The 27,080-nt window shown below is 37.2% G+C and overlaps 4 protein-coding genes and 1 non-coding gene across 8 annotated transcripts; 2 read left to right on the top strand and 3 right to left on the bottom strand.

Annotated features, from left to right (window-relative positions):
* Positions 1-1,069: 1,069 nt before the first annotated feature.
* On the bottom strand, positions 1,070-7,237 carry LOC103963305 (B3 domain-containing transcription repressor VAL1-like). 4 transcript variants are annotated; one of them, XM_048564798.1, is made up of 14 exons: positions 6,819-7,236; positions 6,559-6,648; positions 6,277-6,456; positions 5,540-5,621; positions 5,338-5,433; positions 4,174-4,820; positions 3,962-4,058; positions 3,604-3,778; positions 3,374-3,450; positions 2,834-3,256; positions 2,648-2,694; positions 2,287-2,400; positions 2,140-2,207; positions 1,070-2,008 (listed from the first exon to the last, which is right to left on the bottom strand). In XM_048564798.1, the coding sequence occupies exons 5-14, from the start codon at positions 5,338-5,340 to the stop codon at positions 1,266-1,268; spliced, it is 2,394 nt and encodes a 797-aa protein (XP_048420755.1). In that variant the 5' UTR covers positions 5,341-5,433; positions 5,540-5,621; positions 6,277-6,456; positions 6,559-6,648; positions 6,819-7,236; the 3' UTR covers positions 1,070-1,265. The 4 variants fall into 4 exon arrangements, with proteins under 4 accessions (XP_048420755.1, XP_048420754.1, XP_009374387.2 ...); XM_048564797.1 differs by lacking the exon at positions 6,277-6,456 and having other exon boundaries at positions 6,510-6,648; positions 6,819-7,237; XM_009376112.3 differs by lacking the exon at positions 6,277-6,456 and having other exon boundaries at positions 4,174-4,814; positions 6,510-6,648.
* A 1,302-nt stretch (positions 7,238-8,539) lies between these two features.
* Positions 8,540-10,311, top strand: LOC103963360 (two-component response regulator ARR17-like). The gene is made up of 5 exons (XM_009376176.2): positions 8,540-8,749; positions 9,227-9,303; positions 9,448-9,525; positions 10,003-10,073; positions 10,176-10,311. The coding sequence occupies exons 1-5, from the start codon at positions 8,548-8,550 to the stop codon at positions 10,309-10,311; spliced, it is 564 nt and encodes a 187-aa protein (XP_009374451.2). The 5' UTR covers positions 8,540-8,547.
* On the bottom strand, positions 10,290-17,153 carry LOC103963361. The gene is made up of 19 exons (XM_018651430.2): positions 17,000-17,153; positions 16,612-16,668; positions 16,433-16,455; positions 15,971-16,158; positions 15,656-15,772; positions 15,474-15,516; positions 15,085-15,155; positions 14,772-14,867; positions 14,329-14,383; positions 13,993-14,089; positions 13,583-13,778; positions 12,894-13,056; positions 12,775-12,812; positions 12,353-12,422; positions 12,169-12,273; positions 12,041-12,066; positions 11,072-11,927; positions 10,903-10,952; positions 10,290-10,780 (listed from the first exon to the last, which is right to left on the bottom strand). Exons 2-19 carry the CDS (start codon positions 16,651-16,653, stop codon positions 10,614-10,616), a joined length of 2,403 nt encoding a protein of 800 aa, XP_018506946.2. The 5' UTR covers positions 16,654-16,668; positions 17,000-17,153; the 3' UTR covers positions 10,290-10,613.
* A 1,273-nt stretch (positions 17,154-18,426) lies between these two features.
* LOC125468651 lies at positions 18,427-18,533 on the top strand. Its single transcript, XR_007251036.1, has one exon. It is a non-coding gene; the product is annotated as a small nucleolar RNA snoR100 (small nucleolar RNA).
* A 4,103-nt stretch (positions 18,534-22,636) lies between these two features.
* LOC103963306 (trans-cinnamate 4-monooxygenase) lies at positions 22,637-26,871 on the bottom strand. Its single transcript, XM_009376113.3, has 3 exons — positions 26,016-26,871; positions 25,194-25,327; positions 22,637-23,407 (listed from the first exon to the last, which is right to left on the bottom strand). The coding sequence occupies exons 1-3, from the start codon at positions 26,798-26,800 to the stop codon at positions 22,812-22,814; spliced, it is 1,515 nt and encodes a 504-aa protein (XP_009374388.2). The 5' UTR covers positions 26,801-26,871; the 3' UTR covers positions 22,637-22,811.
* Positions 26,872-27,080: the final 209 nt, after the last annotated feature.

Here is a 27,080-nt window from a genome sequence, read left to right as displayed (position 1 = left end):
GAATTTTAACGCCTAGTTGATGAACCAAAAATGGCCGATTAATATTGTTGATGGACAAATAAACTATGATTTCTTGCATTTTGTATCTGTTTGGATTCAAAGATGGAGCAGCATTTTAAAAGAGAAAATTAAACATGAGTATGAATGAGCAAAAAAAAAAAGAAGAGAAGCACCTGTGAATTTCACTGAAAATTTGTAATATTTATCAAGATTAACATAAGAGTTTAGGAAAAGAAAAAATTTGACAGGGGGCACTTCCACAAAAGGGAGTGATTGCGCTGGGCAGCCACATTTTTTCACCTTAAGCACAACCTTTTTTAATCTTGGCTCTTGATTTTCGTTTGATTAATTAATCCAATAACTAAAAAGACGTAAGGATGTTCAAAAAGTGAGAAATAGTGCACATAAATTATTTTCTTTTTCACAAATTGAGATTTGGCGTAGGAGGATCAAAACGTATCAGAGAAACCGGGGGAATGGAATGCAAAAAGTAGGAGAGGCACACAAACAGGTTAACCGTATCGGCCATACTGTTAAATTTGGAATGAAAGGGGAAGAGTAATGCTTCCTAGCACGGAACATAAAACATACTTTGTCATGACCACCTAGCTCGGATTTTCTTGTTTGCTTCGTTCTTTTCTTTGATATATGTTCCCAGCAAATCATTTAGATCTGAGTTGCACGTAAACGAAGCACCGAAGAACAAAAGAAAACTTTTAAACCCAGTTGTAATTGCACCCGACATTAACAGTTAATATAAAAAAAAGATGAAAGCTAGCCGAACCAAAGATGTTGCAGGTTACCGAACCATTAAATCTAAGTGAATCGAGGCGGCATAGACATAAAATCAAAAGTCTAGTGAGAGCGCATCGGAGAGTGAGAGTGATGAAGAAGATTTAGGCCTCAAGTTTAGACAGATGAATCGAGTATGCCAGAGAATACAAAGTGTCGGAAGAGGTTATGAAATAGACGAATTCGTGGGGAGATAACATGTTCTCTGAGAATGCGTCGTTGATGGAACTTTTTTTCCATAGGTTTGATTTCTTTAAGTAATCTCGTACGAATCCGATTCCCGCAACATGGTCTGTTTCAACTTTAGAGACAAAGGTAAAATTTATCCACACGAACATAGCAGACGAACAAAGAAACAAAATTACATTCACTGGCTGTGAAGACTCGTAAAGATGTATAGGACTGCCCTCTATAAATAAAGCCAAATAAAGATATATTTCCGACAAAAAAAGAAGGGGCACGGCCGGATTGTTTCAGTCCCCATCACCTCTACCCTCCAAGTCCCACACCGCTGCCACGGATGAAAGGCTGCCTTCATTACACAAGAGTTTATCAGTCTCCGCAGTATCTTGTGTACGTAAAGATGAACCAAGACCGGCCTGTGGCTCGCACATTCTGTTTGTGAGGCCACTTTCCTTCGTGCTGTTCTTTACTGGTTGTTGAGCAACAGCATCAGCAAGTCTCAACAAGTTCAATCCTGAAACCTGCACATAATTGTGTTTGGGCTCACAATTCAGATCAATTTGTCCAGCGCATGAACTTTCTGCCACGTCAGCTTGAATTCTCTTCTCGCAGCTGCTTCCATTCTCCGATAAGTGATTCATATGCAACTCAATCTCTGTTGACGTACCATTCATTTCTGATTCATCCTTGTGGTCATTATTATCCCTGTGGGCATTCTCCATTTCACGTTCTGATTTGCGTTTCCTCTTGTTCATCATCAGGGTTTTGAAGCGCCGTTTTACTGTCATGCACACGTTGCATGTGCATGTTGGCTTGTGCTTGCCCTTCCCGCTTGGGGGTTGAATACATACTATGCATGTGCAACCTGGGCGATGACGCGGATGTCTGGTTGTGGCTCCAACTGATTGTTCATCAGCGTAATCCACACTATCTCCCAGAATGGCAGCACTAGCACTAGCCAGGGCATCCAAGCCAGAAGGTTCGTGTTCCTGGGCTTCATTATGGTTCACTACGATTCTTCGCTTCTTTAAATCTGAGTGAAAAACAGAAAAACAAAAATCTATCAATGCCTAATTTGACGGATGTGGTTGGGAACTGATAGGTGCATGCGTGTTTGATAAATGTATTATATAAAAGAGAAGGGACACAAGGTTCAAGTTATACCTTTGCTTGGTCTTAGAAGATTATTCAATTCCTTTTGGCTCACCTCCTCTGGTGCAGAACATGAGCACCTGCGAAGATTAAAAATAAACACAATCAATCTTGCATCTCAGTGATCTCATGGAAGAAGATTAAAGATTTAAGTTGCACCTGTTTATATCCCAAGAATTTTCAGAGCACGTCCACTTTGGAGGAAGAAGAACGTCAACAGGCAACCTCCGCCACTTAGAGCAATCATCACACTGAGCCCATTGTTCCTGTCTCCTGGATATAAGTTCCAGATTTCACAATGCAAGAACAAAGTTAGTCCTCAGTTTACAGTAGAGGGCCTACTTATGAGGCGCACGCTCATGTGCCAAATAGCTTCGATCACTACATTTTAATAGTGGTTTTTTTTTTTTCCCAAGAAACTTGAAGATGCTCTTTCATGTGGCTAGGTATAAATTAAATACAGCCCTCTTTCTTGATATGATAAAGGTAACATAACACATTATATCTCAGAAGTACTTACTCAGATTCGGCGATGAATAGAGATCTCTTCCCAAAAACTGGGGGCTCCTGTAAAAAATGAACATTGATCAGTCAACTCACCAAAGAACGCAATGGAGTTTGTAATTTTAACGGATTGAATCTGTCAAAGAATCATAACACACATGACTTCATATAGCAAGAGGGACACTGACTATGACATACTTACATCGTACTCTTCGAATTCATGATCTTCTATAGTGACAATGCTTGGTTTGACACTCAGGGGTGGACGAAGCAAGTCCTGTGCTTCTTCCCATGTCAGTCTCAGCTCCAGAACATCTTCACTATGCAAGAGCAACCTCTTACTTTTAGGCCCAATATTTCGGGCCCTCTTCTTGTCAGAATTCGACACAGGCTTCTGCTGCAGATCCTCACTTGTAAAGTGACTATGGTTCTCATTATCATGCAAACTTGTATCCCCATCAGCCAAATGCAAATGTCCTGATAGAGCATTTAGGTAAGGGTCTTTGCTTCCTGTACTCGTTTGATAAATACTAGAGTGACCACTTCCTGTTACCAGATTCTCAACAACGCTAGGACAGGAAGTTTCCCCAGGAGTTCCATTGGGAAGGAAAGATGTTTGGGATTCCTAATTATTTAACATTTGTGTGGAAATGTCAGATTCCATCAGAACAAAGGAACAGAAACACAGTAGGAAAGTACGAGGGTGAAGAATTTCAAGAGATATGAAATTATGACACTTGACCTGCACATCTAAACACCTTGATGCCTTACGAAACCCAATTACAAGTCTGCCTCCGGGATCTATCCGACTGAATGTCACTGCAACAAAAAGAATCAGATCCAAATCTAGACTTCAGCTGGGAGGTCTTTTTCTATGGCGAAAGGAATGAGAAGCTAATGAAATAACTGGAAAGATGAAAATATGTGGACTTTTTATCTTAATCCTCTAAGCCAGAATATAGTTAAGCATACCAGTATCACCAGCTTGAAGTTGCATAGACTGTATGCAAGGCGTTACTCCTTCTAAAACATACATCCTGCTATTATTATTTGGCCAAAATCTGAACTGAAACGTCCATTCATTACCCTTGACATCTTGAATCCTTATAGGAAGGCCTTCTGATTGAGAAATAGGAGGAAAGTATGCCTGCATTCACTTCCAGTTCATACAAATGTGGCAAAGGGGAAATAACACATACACAAACATGGCAAAAATGTAAGGCAAGGAAACGAAAAAAAATTAATCCCCACCTAAACTCCCGAAACTAATGAATAACATAATCTCGAATTCATAAAATGCCTTCAAAGAAATTAACTTGTTAGTTTTTACCTCAGCACATGCTTTTGGGAGAACCAGACGACCAATTCGACCTGCATCGCTGGCACTCAGTACCTTCTCGAACAGTGGCACAATAGTAGAATTCAAACTGAAAAACATTTAAGGAAAATACTACATTCAAATTGACAGATAATCAAAAGCATATATTTACTAAGTAAGAAGTGTTCTGCACCAAATAGAAATATAAAAGCAATTAAGGATACTCTCCAGCTAATTTCTGCAGCTCTTGGTCAGTAATCCTTGGCCAGTATCGAGGAAGTAACTGACTCTTCCCTCGCCCTTCAGCCGGTGGCCTTGCAACACGCACATGATGAACAGGAGGGGGAGGTCTCAAGGGTCTGGGAAAAATAGGCTGAATTTTTTGCCCCTGTTGGAAGGAAGAAGACGTCTTAATCTGATCTCTTCTCTCCAAAATTCCCCCAGTAAAGGGTTGAGCAAAGTTTGGAGTTGCAGATGGGCCTCCCAAAGTCATACTCAAAGACGGGTCAGAGGATGGCTTATTCATATCTTTGACCTCTATCATTATTCTACCATTGTCTGGTTTGGCAAATGTTAATGATCCAAAAGATGGCCTGCTGATACTTGAAAATCCAGGGCCAACTTCCCCCCTTGGATAAGTAACTTCTTCACGTTTGGTTTGCACAGGAGATACATTTATTTCACCTCTCTGAGATTGAGATGAAAGGTTGGATTCATTAGCCTCCATGACTTGACACAATTGCAAAAGTTTTCCCTCATTAGCAGTATCACTTAATGCTCCATTCTGAGGAACAGTTGATTGCTGATCACTGGAATCACTTATTTTCAATCCACCAAATCCATTTAAAACATCACCGTCCTGAATCTGCACCTAAGAAAATAAGAATCCATGAAATTCCTATAGGTCATCTTTGTGTGTATGTGAACAAGAGTGAGATGCAGACAGGTACACTGTGACAGATAAAGACCAATTGCTTACATATACATTGATTACTGATAGAGGATATCTAAAAATACTATTGGGAACCTGTGAACATTTCACAGTATGTCAACCGTAATATTTTTCCATCTACTTGAATAGGTTTGCCGTTGAGCAAGTGAAAACAGATGAATCAATGTTATGAATATACGTAAGTACAAAATAAGATACATATATGTACATATATAATCTATGTTCTAAAGAATGAAGTTAACTATCAACCATGGAAGCAGATGGGAGAGTTTAATGCAAACAAATGATACGGTGGAGACAAAGATAGTGACTTATAATGGGTATATAATAACCAAAAACTGAAGTTGTTCATACCATGCGAGGTTGAGAAGCACAGCCAATGCACCCTATGACTTATAATGGGTATATAATAACCAAAAACTGAAATTGTTCGTACCATGCGAGGTTGAGAAGCACAGCCAATGCACCCTATACCTCCAAAATCCAGGCACTCATACAATGTCTCTGAGACTATGCATCCACAGTGGAGAGGCTGCACAAAATTGAATAATTTTCTAAGGTAAAGTCAGAGAGAGTAACAGAGTGGTGTGAAGAGAGCTTGAATACTATTTTTTTACATGACCAAACTGCAAGCTAACCTTGTGGCACAAATTGCAGTCCCTCCAACCAGTTTCCCCAGAATGGAATGTATTGCAGTAAACTGAATTCTCATACTCAACTCTGAAGTACAAGCAATGCCATGATCAGCAACGGAAATATTTTTAAACCAACATGGGAAATATGTAAGTATTTATGAGCATACAAAAAAAAACCAACCCTAATTATATGGCATGTTTACAACATAAAGTCTCAGATATTAGTGTGGGAGCAAACAAACAAATCAAAAGAGGATAATTCTTTCCACGATACTAACATCTGATATCAAGTGACTTCTGAAAGACTAATATCCAGTTCAAAAGAGAGTGAAGTCATCTGTTCCCGTTAAGCTTTCAATCCGCATAAAAACAATAAAATACAATTGCAAGTAATATAAAATGCAAAATATTGGAACATCTGAAACAACAGCAACTGATAGGAAAACATAAGCACTTAAGCCTATTACATCAAGATGAATATGGCTAAAGTTAGGTTCTACAAAGGTTAGCTGATATAATTTCGGCTCCAATTACTTGGGAATAAATAATTTCACAATTTTCTTATTCATAAATAAATTAGCCGGACCACAAGGATAGCAAAAACTCATCATACTATCAAAGATACTCTTTAAGGCAACAAAAAGGTAAACAATTTTCTTGTTCTTGCGATTTCTCCTTTACATCAAATAAATTAAAAGATACTAGCTTTTTAGTATTTCTAATAAGGATTTTAATTTTACCCTGATTATATGTTGATCATCGATAATTCCGCTCATTCCTCCATGGCCGACGATAAAAATAGAAACAGTTCATGAACAATGCAACTAGTCCTAACCCACAATACACATCAAATCCCACGTCAAGAACCACAACCCATATTTCCACAATGTCCTCCCAACACCGTATCAACAACTGAACAGCTGAAAGATCAAAACTTTGGTCAGCAAAAATTAAAAAGAGGGAAAAAATTTACCCGCACTTGTAGCAGAGATGGGCAAATCCACCGGTTCGCAAAGGCCAACCTTTCTTCCATTCGTGCATATTGGCCATCCTACACGACGGATTCATGCAAATCTTGGACTCCATCCCCCCAAATTCAAGCTCTCCAAACCCTTAAATCAAACAAAACAGAGCAATCAAACCCAAATCGCTAAAGCTCTTTTGATCAAAAGCTAGAAATTTAAACAGAAACCCCAGCACTAAACACAATCATACACAACATTTGAGATTTGGGCAATTATTAAACAAATACGTAATTAAAAAAAATTAGCAAAGAACAAACCTTGTTTTACCCAAATCGAAACCCAAATCTCGAAAACGACTAGTCATCCAAAAACAGAGCAGAAACCCACTCTGGAAACCAACCGGCCACGGCGGCGGCTGCGGCGGCGAGCTCGATACAGTGAGCTGATGAAGAAGAAACGAGTCAAAACTCAGTCAGCTGGGTTTTACCGTTCACGAACGTAATTAGTGGGGAGTGGGGTTTTTGGGGGTCTGTGTGGGTAAGACCTGGAGAGAAAACGTGCATTTAGAGAGAGAGAGGGAGGGAGGAGAGAGAGAGAGAGTGCATGCAAAGCAACAGATGCATAAAATGCATGCACGACACTTGAAGACACGCCGCTTAACACAAGTCGTCTCCCTTTTTACGCCATGTATTGAAATTTGTATTTAGAGAGAGAAAGGGAGGAGTGAGAGTATTCCTATTAGGACAGTGATGTGATACGATGACCCGATGGTTTCGTTATGGGTTTTTTTGGTTTGGGTGAGCTCACCTGTCAATTGGATTTCTTGGTTTTAATTTTTTAAATGAAACTAAAGAAAAAAGTTTGAAAATTATAAATTTTAACGATAAGGATAAAATGAAGGCTTAAAGTGAATAGTACTATGATTGATTTTTTAGTGTAAAAATATGATTTTTCGTTAAAGTAAATAGTACCGAAAACTTTTCGTTAAAATTTCCTATTTTTTTTTCTAGACCAAGAAAAGGGAAGGACTATTATCTGCCTATATGTAATAGGCTTTTCAAAAAAATTATATTTTTGGTCTTTGTGTTTTACTTTTATTTTCAATTTTAGTCCTCGACTATGTAAGTGTCCGTAATTTTAACTACTTTAATTTAGTGATATTTTTTTACTTGTAAGCAAGATGTATTATGTTTGATTTTCATAAATAATAAGTTTAATATCAATCTATCATAATTTGCGCATTGTATAATTATATATATTGTTTTATTTTAAAAACAAAATTTGACATTTAGACCAACTCCAATTCTTGGAGTAAGTCTCAAATTTAAGCTCCTATTCCCCCCGCCAATTTCATTCTAACACTTAGGCCAATTTTCAGTTTTGGGTTAAAACTTAAAAATGGGTCAAATTTCGGCCAACTTCTGACTTTGGGTTAGTGGAAAAGCCCACTTGTGTGAGTGTAAGAAAGGAAGTTGGACGACAAGCGCTCAAATTCACGCATGCCACATGAGGAACGCGCTACAACTCACTATCAATGCTGCAAAGTGCAACCCCACGCATGTAGGTGTGCCACCCACGTCAGCCAAGAAAACGGAGACCAACAGCTCTTTTGGTTAACCAATGGCTCAAATTCAAATGGGCCGTTGGTTATCCACGTTGGTAATTACTTAATTGGTATATGCATGAGGCATTCTTCCATTAATTATGGTGCTATATATCTTTCGGTATCCTTTTATATCGCATATACTTATTCTGTATAACTAGGATTAATTAGACAAACCAAAAAATCTTGATGAGCTGGACTGGATTATCATCAATCTCTAAGAGCTGATCTCAAAAGATTAGACTTAACATATCAAAGAAAAATTTAAATAAAGAAGAGGATCAAATAATATTAGAATCAAAACTTTTGGAGATCAGAGGATTGTTCCCAGCTAGTACCCAATAATATCAAATCATACATGTTCATATATGATCATATATATCACAAACACCTAAAAAGATGACGAGATATCTGTCACCAATATGATTTTTTCATGATTTTATATGCCTTCTCTGGTTATATATAGATTCCGATCAGGCTCAATAGGTTTCGTGGCTTTTGCTTCTGCTTCTTCTTCTTCTTGTGCCGCAGCATCAATGGGGTTGGGGTGGAAAGATGATGAAAAGCCACATGTTTTAGCTGTCGATGATAGTTTGGTGGACTGCAAAATCATTGAAAAATTGCTCACCAACTCTGCATGCAATGGTACTGCTACTTTAAAGGTTACTTGGTCGTTGTTGTTGGGTCACGGTGGTCATTAGAAGGAGAAGAAATTACGTGGATTGGGTCTACCATTTTTTTGGTACCTTGAATCAATAATGTTATGTGTAAGTTTCTCTCTGTTGTCATTGTATTATTAAACCGAAACATTTAGATAATGGTAAATCAGTTTCATGTAAGTTCTTCTCCATTACGTGATTGGTTAATGAGTCATAGTTTTGTTTTTGTTAAGGAAAATAAGAAAAAAAGGCTTTATGCAACTAAATTAGTACCGCTAAATACTCTTAACTACTTAAGTTACGAGTTCCTTGACTCATTATTGGTATTTTAAGATCAACTAAGAACTCTACGATTTGTTATTACTATTTGGCATATAGTTTTTCAGAAGATTTATTTGTTCATTAAGTTGAATGAGTAGTTGTGGGAGGTAATAATATTTGGTTCTTCTTTTGCATATGGCAGTGACTACTGCAGAAAACGCACATGGTGCATTGGAGCTGTTGGGGCTTGCAGATGGACAACAAAACTTCGGCAACACTGTAAGTGGTTTAGTTCTTGAATCGCATTATACAAAGCGATATTCTAAATTACTCTAATCTACCGAGAGAGAACTTGAGAGGACGACCTAAGTACCTCTTGTTTTTTCGATTTGACTCTGAGATTCAATGCACGTGTCTTTGCAGGTTTCGAATGTAAACATGATCATCACTGATTACTCTATGCCGGGAATGACAGGTTATGAGCTTCTGAAAAAAATTAAGGTAAATACTTATGTGACGATTTTATGCTGAAATGTATAGTGCATAATTGAAAGGTCATTTCAATCATGATTTTTTTTTTTTAATTACACAAACGATATTTTACTTTCAAATTAAATTAAATTGGAAGGAAAATTCAAACTCGAGTGTATAAGACCTGGTAAACAGGTCATACTTATCATATTCATGTCCTACCCGTTATCTTAATGGGTCTTGTCGTGTCAAATCTATTATCTATTCAAACTCTAGTGCATAAGACCTAGTAAACAGGTCATGCTTGTCGAGTTTCTAACCGATAACCCAATAACAACCCAACTTGTTAACGGGTCAAGCTAAAACTTGTTATTTTTGGGTCGTTTCACATTAGGTTAATGAGTCGTGCAAAAATTTGCCAAAGCCTAAGCGGGAGCACATCTACTTTTTAATTATGGCTTTAACTAGAACATTTATCCAACCCTGCCAATCTCCCTCTTTAAACAGGATTCGCCAACCGTGAAGGAGATACCAGTAGTTGTTGTATCATCTGAGGACATACCTACTCGAATCGAGAAGTAAAAATCTTCCCCTAGAAATCTAAATCTATTTCTTTATTTTCTAATTTTGAGGAAATGTATAGCAGTTTATTGATCCCTCAATTTTCTTGACCTGAATAGGTGCCTTGAGGAAGGAGCCGAAGAGTTCTTTCTGAAGCCTCTCCGGCAATCGGACGTCATAAAATTGCAATGCCGTTTGAAGGAATTCGGAAACCCTAGCGATGAAGGGGAAGATGACCTCTATAAGGACATTTAATATACAAGCACAGAATCCCAAAGGGCCTAACATTTATATCCATCAACACTTCAGTCTTGTTTGATTCGTCAAACACTTAGATACAATGTAACCGTTGTTAATTTCTTCGAATCATATTACTATCCGGGGTTTTTTGCCTTCTGCTCCGTTTTGCTACTGTAAAACGTAAATCTAGTAGACCGGTATGATATGCATTACACATCCGAAAATGATGTTTACAACGAAAATGTACCGTGCAGTTTGATTCAACAGAATCCTCGCGTCAAAGGGAAGTCAGCTGTGGCTGCCATGTCGCAAACGTGTTATATCTTCTTTAGGTCGTTGTGTGCAGCTGCCTCCTCCAATACCTTCTGCACACAAAGAAACTGAACATAGCTCTGAAGCATCATCACCCGACAGGACGAGTCAACAAAATCACTTTGCTGTTTACTTTCTTTCTTCGTTTCCTGAGGCTCAGCCTCTTCCATTTCTGTTAAAAACAAGCGAATGAAGCACATTAGCCTGCGACAAAATTGAGAAACAAACATTTGCTGAACCTTTGTTGGCAAGAAACTAAAGGGAAGTTCAAGACAGTTAAGAAGAAACACGTACCTCCGTTGTGATTTGGACATGGGATAGGAATTTTGTAACCACAGTAATCCCTGTCAACAACAAAAACCTCTTAGTACAAATATAGAATAGGTTTTATGACTCCAAGAGTTGGCGAACCAAACATATAAACTCGAGGGAGAGAAAATACTTCAATGTTTGTGTCACATACTCTTTCTTTTGTATTATGCTTCCATATTTCGCTGGAGAGTTCATAGACGACGATGTCTTCTCAACCCGCTCAAGCAAGGTTGGTTTTACGCTTGCTGTTAGTCCCGAAGCTGCATCTTTTACTTCCTCAAATTCACTGTTCTTGTTCCATTGTTGATTTTCTGTGTACAGATTGTTCAGAATACAATGTTCTTCCTCCAGCTTAGATTTTTGGCATTGCTGCGATTCAGCTTTTCTTCCCTCATCTTTGCTGACACTTTCCTGCGCTGATAAATCCGGAGATGGTGTCTCGCCATGAGAGTAATGGGACTCTTGTTTTCTTGGTCCAAAACCAATCTTAGGGCTCATAGGAGAGTCATGAAATTCGAAGTTCCCAGAAATCAAACTACCGGAAGGTGAACTTGCAATAGGTTCGCAGGGTTTAAAATGAGATCTAGGATTGAGATGTAATTCTGGTACAGGACTTGCACTGAAAGGATCTCCAAACAAAATTTTAGAGCCTGCAGATGGGCAGTTTGTCTCTGACTTTTGATGGAAAGAACTGCAACCTGAATTATTGTCAACCGACAGATATCCTTCCTCAGGGAACCAATTGCAGTTTGGGGTAAACTTTTCTTGGAGAGGAGAGTTTGAGTGGTGGAATGGTTTGAACTTCGACGAATCTGGCATCTTCGTGCATGCTCCTGACCCATGTGCAATATCTTCTGGTTGAACAACATGCCTGCTTTTGATCTGTGTCTTTCCTGTAGAAGCTATATTCAAATGATATACTGGGTCAGCGTATGCATTGTCATGTCTTCTCTTGCTCCAATTCCTGGTTGGCTTTGACAGTGAACTATCAATCGCATTGTCCCTCACTGACGTTAAAAAATGGAAAAAAGAACAAATTTATTATGAGTAAAGGTTATCATATTGGCAATAGCAGAAATTTAACTCTGAATCACCACATATTTTCAATTAATATATATACCTGCACTTGATGAGCAAGACTCTTCACTGTTGAAAGACACAGAAGGTAATGAAACATATGACTGTATGAGTCAGAGTAAGGGGTGGGGGAAGAAAATCAACGTTAAGCAAAAGAATGCCGCTAATTACCTCAGCAAGCTCAAATTGTCCCTTTCATTTTCATTCATAAAGCTAGACCAATCTGGTTGCCTGGTTACACCACCAAAATCAAAATTCCTTCCTACTGCATGGCGTCTGTCTAACATCACAAGCAGACACCCTTGAGTTTATGTCTACATTACTGATAGAAATTTAGCCCAGTCCAAAGGCGTACCTTGCTCCATTGGGAATCATAAAATCATGATACTTTTCTGATTTTTGGTGCTTGAAATATGAAGGTTCCTCTGATAAGAGAGAAGTGAGCAAAGCATCAGACAAAAATCCATAGATGAAGGCAAGCAATTCCATTTCATATAAAGCTAATATATCATATTTTTAGCACAACGTTTCCATGTAAGGTCTTTCATAACATGGTATAAGAAACGGACACAACTCACAACTTAATCCTACTATGCAATGCAGATGATGGACCAATCAAAAACAATTTCAGGATGCAAAAGTTCTAGTATATAATATATAGGTAATGGCTTCTTGAACCCAAACAATTTGTATTTTTATATATGCACACAGCTAAACATAGGCCAGTTAAAGGATTCTGCATGCATAGTTCAATTAGGAGTTTCAGACAGAGAGCACCTAAGATGTCGAACTTGTCTGTGATGCCTGTAGCAGACCTGTACAGATGCCACGACTCTATCAAGAAGATATAATTTCTCAAAACAAGATAACTGAAGAAGTAGAAATTAAGTAAGCACCTTATCGGTGAAAAGGATCCTTCAAAAGCAAAATCTGACGTCTGGTACTTTTCGTGCATCAAATTATCATCAGAAGCACAGTTCATTTGACTTTGCCAGTTCTTCCATGATAAATCATGTTCCCATTCATTAAAAGTGTATTCCTCTGGGAAACATGGCCGACCTGGTAGACAATTAATAAGTCATATCATCCTATATTTGAACCCTATCAGAAGGCCATTGGTCGAGCAGAATGAAGAGTACTAGTATAGTTAACCATCATAATGTAAATAACAGAAAGATCACAAAATAACTGATTACATTTCTGTTTCATGGACTCATTTACTTGCTACGGAAATGAAAACAAGCATATCTCAGAAAAAATTACTAGTATTTTTTTGTTGCAGTTGCATGCTACTAGTAAAGTTCATATCATGTTGAATATAATATATACACTGTTCTCATGACTCATTAGAAATAAAAAAATCAAAGGTCATATTTCAAAGTAAAATTTCACTAGATTTTCATGAAAATTGAACCTAGAGATCTAGAATAAATAATTACATGCAGCAATGTCAGATAACCCATACGGAATGGGTCAATAATGCATATCAGGCTAACAGAAATGATGAAATGTTAGATATTACATTCTCTTGCAAAGGGTCAACTGTAATAAAGGGCACAGTATAACTCAAGGCAGAAGTATTTACCATCCCATTTATCTTTTCTGAAATTTTCAGCATCGTCAAAGATTCTTCTGCACCCATAATAACTATCTAATCTACCACTGTGACCATCATCCTTTGATAGCGTTTGCTTTGAACTACTGAATGAATCCATTGGATCAGGAGAAAACTCTAAAGCACTGCTATATGGGGGAATATTGATATCTTGCATCATTGCATCCTGCATCAGAAGAAACTAATTTATACCCAAAGAAGAGAGCATAATCTAGCTCTTCCAAATGAAAATTTTAATGGATCGTACAAGATAAAGATTCTAAACAAGGGTTCATATATCAGAGAGATAAAAGTGACTGCACAAATAAGTCACTTAAGAGTTAAAGTGCATGGAAAAGTTAAGATTACACGATAAGAATTCAATCAATAATGCCTCTCACCATTTCAATTTCAAAGTCATCCAGATGCTTATGACTGTTGAATGATTTTTGTCCCCTCGCAGCATTAAAGGGTGAGGAGCAATCATAGGAGAATGTTCTACAATCACAGAAATTTAAGCCATGTGCAGACAAAGTTAGAATCTTCTTTTAAATTTGGAGTCCCCACTTTTGACCAAAAATGTATAAGCTCCGCTATTACATGTCTTTTGGTATTTAAATATAAGATTTCCATGAGATTGGTGAAAGTCATTCATGGAAAATAAGATATATATGACAAGTGTAGCATCCTAGTTAGCAACAACCTTAGCTGACCAAACAACAGTTGGGAATCGTTACCTTCCAGGCTGTCTTGGTGAATGGACTGGTGTTTCCACTCCCATTTTACCCAAACCTGATAAGTAAGGATGTGCAGTGAAAACACATATCAACCAACATCAGGAAAAAAAAATAGCAGGCACTGTTTCTCATGGACTCAACAGCTTCATTAAGAAGGGATGGGAATTACACGATGTCAATTGTTCGACAAACAATTATTTTAGTATATTTTTTATTGTTTTTCAAGTAAAGAAGCACTACAACCTATAACACCTGCATCTTACTTCCAGAGAGTTGGGAATAACCTTATGAAGCAACTCTTCCAATTAAAATTGAGCTTTTAGTCATAAGTATAAAGGAGACCGCAAAATTTGAGCAACACAATGGTGGACAGTAGTTCGTGTTGTATAAAGGAATACGAAATAGAAGATATTACTTAAGGATCTGAATTAACAGAATTATACCTTCAACTGAAAATGCAACATGATCTTCATGTACTGGGCTTTCTTTTACATAGTCATTCAACCCATCATCACCAAGAAAATCAAGTACAGAACACTCTGAAACAGAAAGGAGCAATTTATGAAAAAAAGCTTCAATACTCAGAGGTGTATCTAAAAACCCGAAATGACAAGGAAGTGGCTTTCAAGGCACTACGGCAAAGTTCTATTGGCAACCAACTTCTAAACTGTTTTCGCAAGCTAAATCTGTAAGGACAGATACCAAAAGTTAGAAAGTAAGAAAGTTCAAAACTGTATTCAATGCTTTTATACTTACGCTGCTCGGTGCCTTCTCTCCAGTTTTCATTGCAGGACTCGTTATGATTAAGCGAATCACTAAGCTTAACCCTGTGATGCAAAATAATATATCAATTCTCCACTGGACAAAGATGTACTCTAGCAAAACAATCACACATGAAAGCAACTATGCACACAATTGTGATAACTGTTATCAATTTACCAGCAACAGGACCACAATCTATATGTGCAAAGTCAACTGACGTTTATAGTGAAACTGAAACCACTTGAAACCAAAGTAGCTTGGATTTATTTATTCAGTTACAAATAAAAATAAGGCTTTGAAATGAGTTTGGTGAGATATAGCTATGTATGGGTGTGATGATATTCCACAAAAAGTAAACATGTGCACACACACATATCACTCACTTTTTCGGAGATGCAATCTCCACTTGAAAGCCTGATTCAGCTCCTGTATCATCATATAAAAATAATCCATTAAAACATGGTGTATCCACTTAAGAAGTACAGACAGAGAAACGTTTAGATGGAAAAACAGGATGGGGAAGAAGGGGCCCTAAAAGTTAAAGAAAATAAAGTAGAAAGCATACTTGCTTTGTTAACTTCAACAGAGGTGAGAGGAGCAACCATCTTTGAAGGTATTTTTGGTGAATCCTTTGTGATATCACACTTTGGTCTTAAAGCATTGACTTCAAGATCTTCCCTTCCTTATATGGGTGCAAAAGTGACAAACAAAGGGAAAGAGAGAAAATAGTTTACTTATTGAAAATAGTCACAATACCAAAGCTAAAGAGTAAGTTCAATTAGTTTTAATTGCAGGGTCATATCACCGACTATATAAAATCTGGGAGAAATGAAAAATGTTCCTAGGGACTTACCGAATTTTTAAGATATTAGGAACTTACGATATGGGTAAGAAGATTTGTGTTCTTGAGCAGTTGTTGATAAGTTCAGCAAACTGAGAATATCCAATGATCGATGTTCTTTGTGATGCTGTTCAGATATGTTTAGGCCATCTGCGTAACTCTCTAACCCAGTTGTTTGCCCCTGACGCTGTTGTTGTCGTCTTCTTTGTTCAAAGTATTGCTTTTGCCTTGACAATCAAAAGGATGTTCATAATGACTCAGAACATATCGATATGCTGCATCTAACAGAATATAAACTTAAAGTCTTAAAAGTTAGAACCATATGCTCAACAGCATTATTCTTCTGGAAAAAATGCATCAAAATTTATATACAGTTCGATAGCAAAACGTTTTGTATAATAACCATTTAATTTTAAATTTCAATTACTAATGGTACATCGGTGCTACAAAATCGATGCAATATGTGAACTTTTGTTGCTGATAAAAACAAGTCTTTTGTACCTCTGCTGTGTAGACTTCCTTGACTGAAGTTTCTCCGATTCAACCAAAGAGGAAACATGCATGAAACAATGCTAACATGTCAGAACAAAATTTCAACCTCCCATTTTCGGAATCCAGGATATGCCGCGAAAGATTTAAAATTAGAACATGAATCCGAAATAATTTTATATCACACTTACAGCCGTTACTTTCCGCCTCGATCCTCCCATCCATTGCAACATATTTAAAAAATCAATCTGAAAATTTCACTCCCAAGGGTTAAAATGGAACAGTAATTAGTATGTGAAGCATTAATTGAGGAAGATACACAAATGTCCCAACACTTACAGAAAAATGGAAATGGAAAACAAAAACCCTGAAAATTGAGCCGAACAACGATCAAAATGCACAAATTTTCTATGAAACGATCAAATTACACAGAAATAAACATTGAAATCTCGAAATCGCAAACAGAATCTCAACTCGATCACAGAATATGGTTGAATTCCGAAGAAGCACTTCCTAGTTAATCAAACTTAAACCCTAAGAGAGAGAGAGAGAGAGAGAGAGAGAGAGAGAGAGATGCACCGATTCACCTGAAAACTCGGGATTGCTGCTTGCTGAGTGAGCGAGCACCGATTCAGTAATTTGGAGGTGGCTCTGCCAATTTGGAGGCTTTAATTGCTTTTTTGAAATTGAAAGAAAACGAAGGTGGTTTGGGATGAATCGACGATTGTGATAGAAAGCAATCGAAGCCAACTGAAAACTTTGTTTCGGTTATTTTTGGCGCGTGTTTATCAATGAAAATATGAAATATATACGGTCATGACTTCAAGTTGGGTTGTGGATCCAATCTCATCCGGGTTGGGCTCAGCACGAGTTGGGCTAACTTAAGCCCAACCTGATTTCTCCTTGTCTATATTCTTTTTTGGTGTTTATGTTGCTACTCCCAACTTGAAAGAATCATGCATATGCACTTTACTACGGATCAATTATAACCAATTTCCTTTCTTCCTAATAACAATTATTTTCCCCACTAACGTTATCGCTCTAGCAAAAAAAAAATATTGGCTCCAAAATACTTGTAGGACTTTGATATACTTGTAGGCTCCAAAATTTGAGTCCATAGAAGAATTAAGATTAACTTTGTACTAGATAAGAAAGCCTCTATGTTGGGCAACCATGTTGACGTGGGAGAATGAAATAAGCTACACAATTAGCCAACAATAATTCAGCATCAAACTCGCTAGGCCGTGAGTTCGGCATCAAACTCACTAGGCCGTGAGATTAGTGATAATTCTATTTTTAATTAAATAATTAAAACAATGTTTTGTTTATGCATATTACCTATTGAAAAATAAAAATATAAAAATGAATAATGTTTTGTTTTAGAGTAGAATGATGGAAATTGAACCCGCACCAGAATACACAGACATAATTACTTTCTACCAATACAATAAAACGCTATCTGCAAAAATTTAATTATGCACTTCAAACTTCCATAAAGTTCAACTACTACCCCAATACGAAGCCCAACAAAATTGTTCACACATTACTGAGCTTGGGCCCCAACCCCAAAATCTCCACAGAGGCCAGAACACACCAAACCCAAGGGTAGTCCCGTTAATTAACAGAAACAACCGTGGCCCCATCGTAATTTGACACACCATCAACATCGCATAAATCCTAACAAAACAGATCCCAACCCAACCCTATAAATACGTGAACGAGAGAAGCACTCCATGACAGCCGAGCGCGGCTCCGAAAGCTTTCTTCCATATTTTTTTCCGACCCTTTCGTGTCGGTTTTTTGCATTCGAATCCTATAGATTTTAGTTTTCATCATTCGTATCCTTTGAATATTAATTGTTATCATTTGAATCCTTCGGTTTCAATTGTACAATACATGAAATCGTGATTTTGTTTCGGTTTGTTGGGTGTTAATTAGGGTTACAGATCCGTGGCTAATAGTTTATGGAATCCGTGCACAATAAGCCGATGCTCTGGAGTAAAAAGGAATGAAGGAATCATGGTTATGTGCACGGAAATTGAATTGCAAAGGGTCCGCATGTCTGCTCTCTCTGACTCTCTCTGATTTGAGGGCCTGGTTACAACCTACATTTTTTCTTCCTCCGCCTTCGTCTTTTCTTCTCTTGTTCCTTGTTAGTTGTCACCAATCTCGAATTTTTCTGCTTTTTTTAGCCCTTGAATCGGTCCTTGTTTAAAACGTGCTTCTATGGAAAGCACTTGTATAAAAAATTTAGAAACAATGTCAAAAAATTTAATTAAAAAACTGTACGGGGACGTGTTTCGTGAAGCAATTTTTTTTTTTTTTTGTTCAAACATTAGCGACAAGTGCTTTTGATTGTACCTAGCATGAATAATATTGAAAGTGTTAATTTATTTGTTGTATTTTTTGTTGAACATTGAAACATAGTAACTCCTGTCGCGTTAACTAATTCGTAATTAGAATGAGTCGAATTGAATTGATAACAAATTGAATTGCTGAGAAATTTGAATGAATTAGAGTCAAAATTAGATTTATGTTGAAATTGTTTATTAAACTTTTTTTTGAAATCGGACTTAGAATTCTACGTCTTACTAACTGAATCATGCTAAATGATTTTTTTTTTTAAATTTTATTTAATAAATTACATAACATGCAGTTAATGATTAAATTTTGGTATGGGATACAAAAATTCAAAACCGTGATCAAATCAAATCATAAACAGTTTAATACTTGGTCTGCTCGCCGGGGGAGAGGATCCTCTCCTGAGCCAGTTCCACCAAAACCTCCGGATCCTCATCCTTCCTCTTCTTTCTCTACACTTTTTTGGCCTCCGGAGTCAGTGTCATGCTTCCTCAAAGTGGGCATCGGCCGGAGTCAGCGTCGTGAGCTCTTTGGAGCTAGTTATCGGCAACGTTGTAGTAGTCGTCACCAACCGTGTGGTTTTGAAGTTTTCCAATAACTAATTCCGAGGAGGCCATGACGTCAACTCTAGCCAACGTCCACTCCGCGGAAGCATGACGCCGATTTTTTTTGGTACTAAAAATCGAAAATTCTAACTAAACTAACCGTTACTATTTGAATCAGCCGATTTGGTCGGGTCTACAATTTAGTACCCACTGCCAAGTGATTGGGCAATTTTGAATAAAACGTGTTCAGTTCACAATTAGTTGGGTAGTTGCTAAGTGAGAAATAGAGGAACGAGAACTTTTCACTTTGGCCCAAATGAAAAGAACGAGCAGGAACAGGACTAGACGAATGAAGACTTTTCTTTATTTTTTTTTATTTTTTTGCAAAAAATTGAAGACTGTTTTTAATAATTAACCCATATGAAGTTGTCCTCTACTACAATGGTAGAGATAAGTATTGTCCTTGTACTGTAGTGTGGTTTCAAAACTTCATCAACTTCCTAATTTAATATATAATCTAACAAATCTATTGTTCAACAAAAGAAAAAAAAAAGAAAGCAATTTCTATTTTATTTTATATATTTTATACATTCAATATTTGGAAGGGAGGAACTGAGACTTGAAGATTTCAAACTCAGAACTTAACTTTAGAATGTCACGTCAACAATCAATTATAATTTCACTTTAGAATGCGACATCAGCAATCAATTATAATTTGACTTTTATAATTTGACATATTCATCATACATACTCTAATAATGCAGCCACATAGTAATACGGTCTAATGGTATTTTTCTTCACATGTAAATGAGAGATCTTAGGTTCGATTCTCGGTAACAACGAATTTGAATCACATTATTAATAGTCAATTGTGAGACTTAGCTTACTTATTTATCTGTTAATGTAGATAATATCGTTTTTTAGAAAAAATTAATAATAATACAAATTTTGTTAGGAGGGGTTTGACGTTGGAGAGCGGGGAGAATGATTGTGTGATTAAATCATCGGTTTGACAAGTCGGTGGCAGATGGATCATGTGGTCATGGGAAAAAGCTACTGTTCTTCTTCTTGGCCAAGAGCCAGTTGCAGCCGGTGGAAATTGAGAAATTGGGGTAGTGTTGGTGAAGGGGAAAGAGATCATTTCTTCAAAACCATCGAATCAAATGATTCGGATCTTTGAAATTTAATTCAACGGTTAAAAATAAAGAAGTTAGTAAAAAGAATTTGAATGTTATAATAATTTTTAATCATTTAATCAAATTTCAAAGACTTGAATCACTTTATTTAATGACTTTGGAGGACGAGACTGGTAGAGGATAAGTGCATTTGGTGCCTCATATCAAATGTCACTTGCACAGTTAAGTCGGCTTATCCTTACATGACATGGAACAATATGAAAACTTAGTTTATCTCTAATTTGGGTGTGTGAGGACTTTAAGTGAAATAAAAATAAATAAATAAAATGATAAAAATTATTATGAATGCCAAAAAATCACGTGTGAAAATAAATAGATTGATCAGTGATTTATGTACAAATTTGCAAAATCGATTAAAAATTGTGAGTGTTGATCCACGTTTTTTTATAAAAAATGAAATTTTTTTATTTTCTCGAAATATTTTCTGCGAGAATTAAGTAAATCTTTATAATGCATTTGGAAACAGATTTACAATTTATTGAGCAACAAGTGTATATTTAGTAGAATATTAAGCCGAAATGTAAAAAAAATAAATGAAAAATATAGAGATGTTAAAATGTATATTCAGTGCGTGTGTGTATATATATATATATTTTTTAAACCAGAAATGTTAAAATAACCTGTAGGTGCCACTTAATATTACGCTGGTGATATTCCTTTTCACTTATAAGTGAAAGATCTTAGGTTCGATTCTCGACAAATGCAAAGTTGAACCATATTATCATGGTAAGCCCCTTGTAAGGCTTAACACACCACTCCCCACATCCCCTTAGTGTAGGTTCTATAGCTTCTTCACCAAAAAAAAAAAAAAAAAAAAAAAATCACCCATAAGTAAGACTTAAACAAAAAATAGCAACATTTAGTTTTGTTAAATAGTCTTTCACCCTCTTTTGGTTGAGAAAAAGGATTCTATTAACATATAGTTTAGATTTAGATAAAAGAAAAATTAACAAAAAAAGGTTCACATATCTTTAGATTTAAGTTTTAAATCGTTGATTACAAATGTTTAAATACGAATTTTAATAGATTTTGCACGGAAAATTCTGGCACCCCCAAGAATTTGACTCATTTTCATACATTTTTGTTAATTTTTTGTTGTAATGGTAAGATTGAGGAGAAGATAAAATGAGTTTATCATCATCGTAGTGTCTCGTGCACTTAGTGTCGACGTATATTGCACCATTTGAATCCCTCTGTCGATAAGTATGTGTAAGTACTCAAATAAGATTATGACTACCATCTAAGGAGAGATGTGAATCCAAGTAACAGTGTTTCCTTCCGAAATACGTAACAAGGGTAGTTGGATAATGTCTATGATGTTATCTAAATTAGAGCTCATTTGGATGTACTTTTAAAATGACTAAAAGCGATTTTGATGAAACTTTTTTTGGAAACAATTCTTAGTAAAAATGCTAGTAAATCCTTAATAAAAAAAATTAAAAAAAAAAACACTTAATGTGCTTTTAGAACCCAAAAACAATTTTCAAAAAAAACTTTTAGTCATTTTAAAAGCACATGAGGACTCTTAATCCACTGATGGACTCAAATCACTTTTGTAAATATGTCAGGCATTAAGAATTTAGTGGAAAATCCCCCTAAACCATCAACATGTCTACTCAATAGACAGCACCAATCATGATAAAATTAGGTTAAGTGTGTTTAAGTCAAGAAATTTAGGTTGAGCAAACCACACAGTCTATGGATTAAATTCAAGCACAGGGGAAAAGGTTGCTAGTGAAAATAGACCAAACAAATTTTCGCAACCATGAAAAGAGAATAAAAAAGTGAAACCATGTAGAGGGGTTGGTGGCGAGGGAAAAATATATTTTTCAGATCTCTTTTATTAAGGTTACCTAATCAAGTGATCCAAAACATTAAAATTTTATCTAATGGTTAAAAACAGAAACTCCCTTTAAAGTTACCGTTGGATTAAATTTCAAAGATCTGAATCACTTGTATCGATATATGTGTTAGGTAAAGGGTCGGAATTGAATGACAAGGGCCTAACTTCAAACCCCCAAATTACACGCACACGCACATATTCTTGTGGGGTAAAGCTCATTACTTCGAACATCATGTACAGTACTATCAACAAAAAACAAACTCATCAAAACTAAGATATAAATACTTATTAATAAAAAGAAGTTTATTATTTGAACCTTCCATTAATTCAAAGTTCATAAATCTAAGTAAACAAAGAAGAAGAAAGAAAGAAGTCGATAAATTTACATTTTCACAACCCAAATATCATATTTCATAGAATCAAAATCTTCCTCCCCAAGCATCAATCTACGCCATCGGCTTCATCACAATGGTGGAGTGCTTCAGGATGTGCAGGCTGAACTGTCCACCTTTCTCCGAGGTGTCGAGCTTGGACTGTCCTGGCGGAGGCAGAAGCTCGAAGTTCTGGACTAAACGTCCAATTGTAATGCCCAGGATTGGCAGGGCCAAAATAATCCCAGGACAACTTCTCCTCCCAACACCAAACGGGAGATACCTGAAGTCGTTCCCGTTAGCCTCCACCTTCGACTCCTCCTCCAAAAACCTCTCGGGCCTAAACTCTTCTGGCTTCTTCCACAGGGCAGGGTTGTTTGCCAACCACCAAGCATTCACCAGTATCTTGCTCTCCGCCGGAATATCAAACCCACCGAGCTTGGCATCCTGGAGGTTCATGTGGGGGACAAGGAGTGGGATTGCCATGCGAAGTCGGAGAGTCTCCTTGACCACGGCTTGCAGGTAGGGAAGTTTATGAACGTCGGGCTCTGTGATCTGAACTCCGCGGCCAAGGACTGTGTCGAGTTCATTCCTCAGCTTCTTCTGGATTTCGGGATGGTTCACTAGCTCGGCAATTCCCCACTCGATCGACCACAATGTGGTTTCAATTGCTGTTCCATAGAAATGCAACATTAGTGGCCTAAAATTATGAGAGTTTTAATGAAAAATTCATGGTACTGTTCACTTTAACAAGAAATCATATTTTTACATTAAAAAATCAATCATGATACTATTCATTTTACCCTTTATTTTGTCTTTATCATTAAAACTGAAAGTTTTCAAACTCTTTTCATTAGTTTTCTTTAAAATTAAACAACTTTAACTAAATTTGCACAAAGATCATTGCAAAGAAATATTGTGAATATTCAAATACAGTCACGTATTACAACCTAAAATAATACTACGTCATCGAATTGTATTAGAACTATTGCGATCATGTTTGCATGTCAATGTCATGAGGTTGGTAAAAAGAAGTGAGTTGTGTATAAAACGAAGTTATAAAAGGATACGACCAACCAATGTTTAGGCACAATCAAGTGGTTTAGCAAATTTAGATCAAAAGCAACATATTTGTTCAACAACACACCTAACTTAGATTTGGAAAGATTTTTTAGTCTGGTCGGAATACTAGATGGTACATTACATGACATTCTATAAATAGTGGGATGTATGTGTTATAAATAGTGGGATAGGTGGTACATTACATGACACAAGGGAATTGAATCCTCTCCGAGGCAAAGTCTTGGGATCCTCCTGACCCAATAACACAGACCGTTGGATTTTGATCCAACAATTACAAATAAGATGTCTCTTTAAAAATTATAATAATTGTAATTGTTGAATCAAAATTCAACTGTCCGTGTTAATGAATCACGAGGATCTCAAAGCTTTGCCTTGAAGAGGATCCAATTCCACACACAAGAATATACTCACATGATGATATGTTGTCGGTGACACAAGTACTAGGCCTAAACAAGTATGCCAACTGGATCAAAACGGGACAACCAAAGACGGCGACGTATCCAATAGAAACTTTGTGGCTCTTGCAATATTTACGTAAGCTAAAAACAATTTTACGTAACATCATTGGGGCCTGTAGGCCTTCCACCACATGTCAAGCACTAGCATACAGACAAGGATTGTTTGTCCTTCTATATCTTTTTATTTATGTGGCGCGATCACACAAAACAGGAAGGCAAGAGAAGTTAGAGGGTAGACCATCCTTGTCCCTGGCATACGGGGGAGCTAAAAAACCATATAATTATTTTTCATATTTTAGTGACTCCATCAAGAAAATAAATATTTAATTACCACCATGTTATAAAAATATATATAGGGTGGGGATGAAAAGTTGGTTTGCAAAGTAATGCACTTCCATAAAGAATCTCAGAACCTTGTCTAATTTGCCGGCCTCCAATTACGAAAAATAATTATATATAGGATCTTTCATTTTTGCCCAAAGTTAAATTAATATTATGAGAAATCCAATAAAATAGGTTGACAGTGGCTAATCTTAGGACTAACTTTTATTAAATTTAAATATCATAATTCAAAGTGATGAATTATAATAATCCTAGTGATCATTTTTAATTCACGTTATATCAGTAAAAATGGGTTGGAATTGAATCCCATCCGATCCATTTTGTGGGATCCTAAAAATTCTCACATCTTAATCATTCATCGTGTATCGTACGATCAGAAATTATTTGATTATTTTAATATAAAATTAAACATAAATAATATCTGACAAAAACTGATCACACGATGTACGATAAACATTAAGATATGTGGATCCCTAAGATTCTCACAAAGTAGATCTGGAGAGAATCCACTTCCAAATAGATTTACTATGTAGTCATGTTAAGAGTTAATATTATAAGGAGTGGGTCTACTCACCAGCAACGTTGATGTTCTCGACGATGTAGAGAACGTTGTCCTCGTTGATTTCTCCTTTCTGCTGCGCGTCGAGGATGTGGTCGATGGCGCATTTCAACCCTTCGTTTGTTGTAGGCTTTGTGCTCGAAAGTTTCCTGCTCAAAAATACCAAGAAAAAAAAAAAAAAAAACAAGTCAGCAATTTTCACACAATCATTTTAGTCGTCGGATCATTTCGTATTGCAATCCCACAAAAGTTTAAAAGACTAACTCGGGCGTGACATACTATTAATGGTGGAAGTCTTAAGACATAATGACAGCCGAAAAGCGTGAATAAAATTTCTTTTAACTTTTGTCAAAGCTCTCTAGAAGTCCCACAAGCCCTACAGATATATGTGAGACCGACTTATATTATTAAAAAATATGTCAGGCGTCAACGATAAAAGCAATTTCGTGTATCTAACATTCTTTTTATCTGTTGAAGAGATCATTTTTTTTTTTTTTAGAGACCAATAGCGGATGGTAAATAATAGGAGAGATTTTTTTTAGTATGTTAGATATACAGGATGGTTGATGTATCGTGTGTTATTATACGAATGGTAGGATATGTGTGCTAAAAATTTAATAACTTAAAAAATAAAATTTTCCACCATTTCAACTAAAACACGTAATGTTCCACTTATGTTTCTGTCACAATTAAAAATTTCTCAAATAACAGTTATTTATTCTTTTTGAGGTTGAAAGAGGAGAGTTGAAAATTGCACTCTAATAACGTTTACTTGACAAAAAATAAAATTAAAAAGTAAAAGTAATTAAAACTAATAAATAAAATGAATTAACTTACTTCCTCTCGTCCACGAAATAGTCCTTAAACAGCTGGATCCTCTTCTCCTTCACTTCCTTGCAGATCTTCAAATACCCTCTCAAAAAGGGCCTTAAGATCGGGATAAAATCGCCGTAGTTGTAGTCGAAGCTCTGCGCCAATCGGCTCCTCTCCCCATTCAGCGCCTTGAGCTTCACGAACAGGGGATCCTCCTCGCTCTCGAATCGCCGGTCGAACATGATTCTGTACATGTTGTTGTACATCATCAGCTGCAGCCGCCTCCGCAGCACCATTCCGCTGGTCGCCGCCTCGGGGTGCTTTTTCACATCCTCGACGACCGCCGCCGCCTCCGACTCCCATCCGTAGCGGTACTGCTGGACGACCTTGTTGGTGAAGAAGGGGACGGTCATGATACGCCGCATTTTCCGCCAGTGCTCGCCGTAGACGGTGAACACCATGTCCTGGCCTTCACCGGTGAAAATATCAAAGACGACGTTTCGGGTCCTCGACCCGAATTCGACTCCCTGAGTGTGGAGGACCTCCTTGGCGAGCTCCGGCGAGGAGACGACGACGAGGTTGCGCTGCCCCATGCGGAGGAGGAAGCAGTCGCCGAATTTCTTGGCCATGTCGGTGAGATTGCGGTGGTTGAGGTCGTCACCGACCTGGAGCCAGTTTCCGAATACGGGTACGGGGATAGGACCCGGCGGGAGCCTGAATTTCTTGCCGCGGAGTTTTGAAATGGTGATGGCAACGATGACCGCGACGAAGAGACCCAGAAGGGTCTTTTCCAGGAGGAGGAGGTCCATTGCCTCTGTGGGTGTGTCGAGTGATATGGTGGGTGGGCTGAGCAGAAATGCAGAGAGTTGTGTGGGAGAGTGAACTGGCGTTATGGGGGTTTCGGGTTTGCGTTTTATAGAGGGACACGGTTTCGCGGACGTTAGGTGGGTTGCGTGGTCATGTGTCAGTGGGAGGTGGGTGGAAGACGTAAAGGCGTGAATGCGGAGTGTAACGGCGTTAGATTGGACGGAGTTAGGGTTGGAGAAAAGTGTGTGGGCGTGTGGGGAGTAGGTAAACGAGCGGGTAGGT

The sequence above is a fragment of a genome, unplaced genomic scaffold (genome assembly GCF_019419815.1).
Source record: "Pyrus x bretschneideri cultivar Hongxiangsu unplaced genomic scaffold, Pyrus_bretschneideri_v1 Contig39, whole genome shotgun sequence".
NCBI lineage: Eukaryota > Viridiplantae > Streptophyta > Magnoliopsida > Rosales > Rosaceae > Pyrus > Pyrus x bretschneideri.
Note: the sequence above shows the minus strand (reverse complement) of the source record. Positions and strands in the feature narration are given on the sequence as shown.

Bases quoted from the DNA above. Each gene is read 5' to 3' on its own strand.
- LOC103963305 (XM_048564797.1), bottom strand. From the start codon at position 6,622: ATGGAGTCCAAGATTTGCATGAATCCGTCGTGTAGGATGGCCAATATG. The intron at 5,434-5,539 runs GTTAGCTTGCAG...AATTTTGTGCAG, and splicing joins ACTGCAATTTGTGCCACAAG to CCTCTCCACTGTGGATGCAT. The intron at 3,257-3,373 runs GTCAAGTGTCAT...TTAAATAATTAG, and splicing joins CAAGGTGTTTAGATGTGCAG to GAATCCCAAACATCTTTCCT.
- LOC103963360 (XM_009376176.2), top strand. From the start codon at position 8,548: ATGCCTTCTCTGGTTATATATAGATTCCGATCAGGCTCAATAGGTTTC. The intron at 9,526-10,002 runs GTAAATACTTAT...CTCTTTAAACAG, and splicing joins AGCTTCTGAAAAAAATTAAG to GATTCGCCAACCGTGAAGGA. The intron at 10,074-10,175 runs GTAAAAATCTTC...TGACCTGAATAG, and splicing joins ATACCTACTCGAATCGAGAA to GTGCCTTGAGGAAGGAGCCG.
- LOC103963361 (XM_018651430.2), bottom strand. From the start codon at position 16,653: ATGTTGCAATGGATGGGAGGATCGAGGCGGAAAGTAACGGCT. The intron at 12,274-12,352 runs GTACGCCTTTGG...GATGTTAGACAG, and splicing joins ATGATTCCCAATGGAGCAAG to ACGCCATGCAGTAGGAAGGA. The intron at 10,953-11,071 runs GTATGTGACACA...TGTTGTTGACAG, and splicing joins AGCATAATACAAAAGAAAGA to GGATTACTGTGGTTACAAAA.
- LOC103963306 (XM_009376113.3), bottom strand. From the start codon at position 26,800: ATGGACCTCCTCCTCCTGGAAAAGACCCTTCTGGGTCTCTTCGTCGCG. The intron at 25,328-26,015 runs GTAAGTTAATTC...ATTTTTGAGCAG, and splicing joins TATTTCGTGGACGAGAGGAA to GAAACTTTCGAGCACAAAGC. The intron at 23,408-25,193 runs GTGAGTAGACCC...TCTATGGAACAG, and splicing joins CGAGAACATCAACGTTGCTG to CAATTGAAACCACATTGTGG.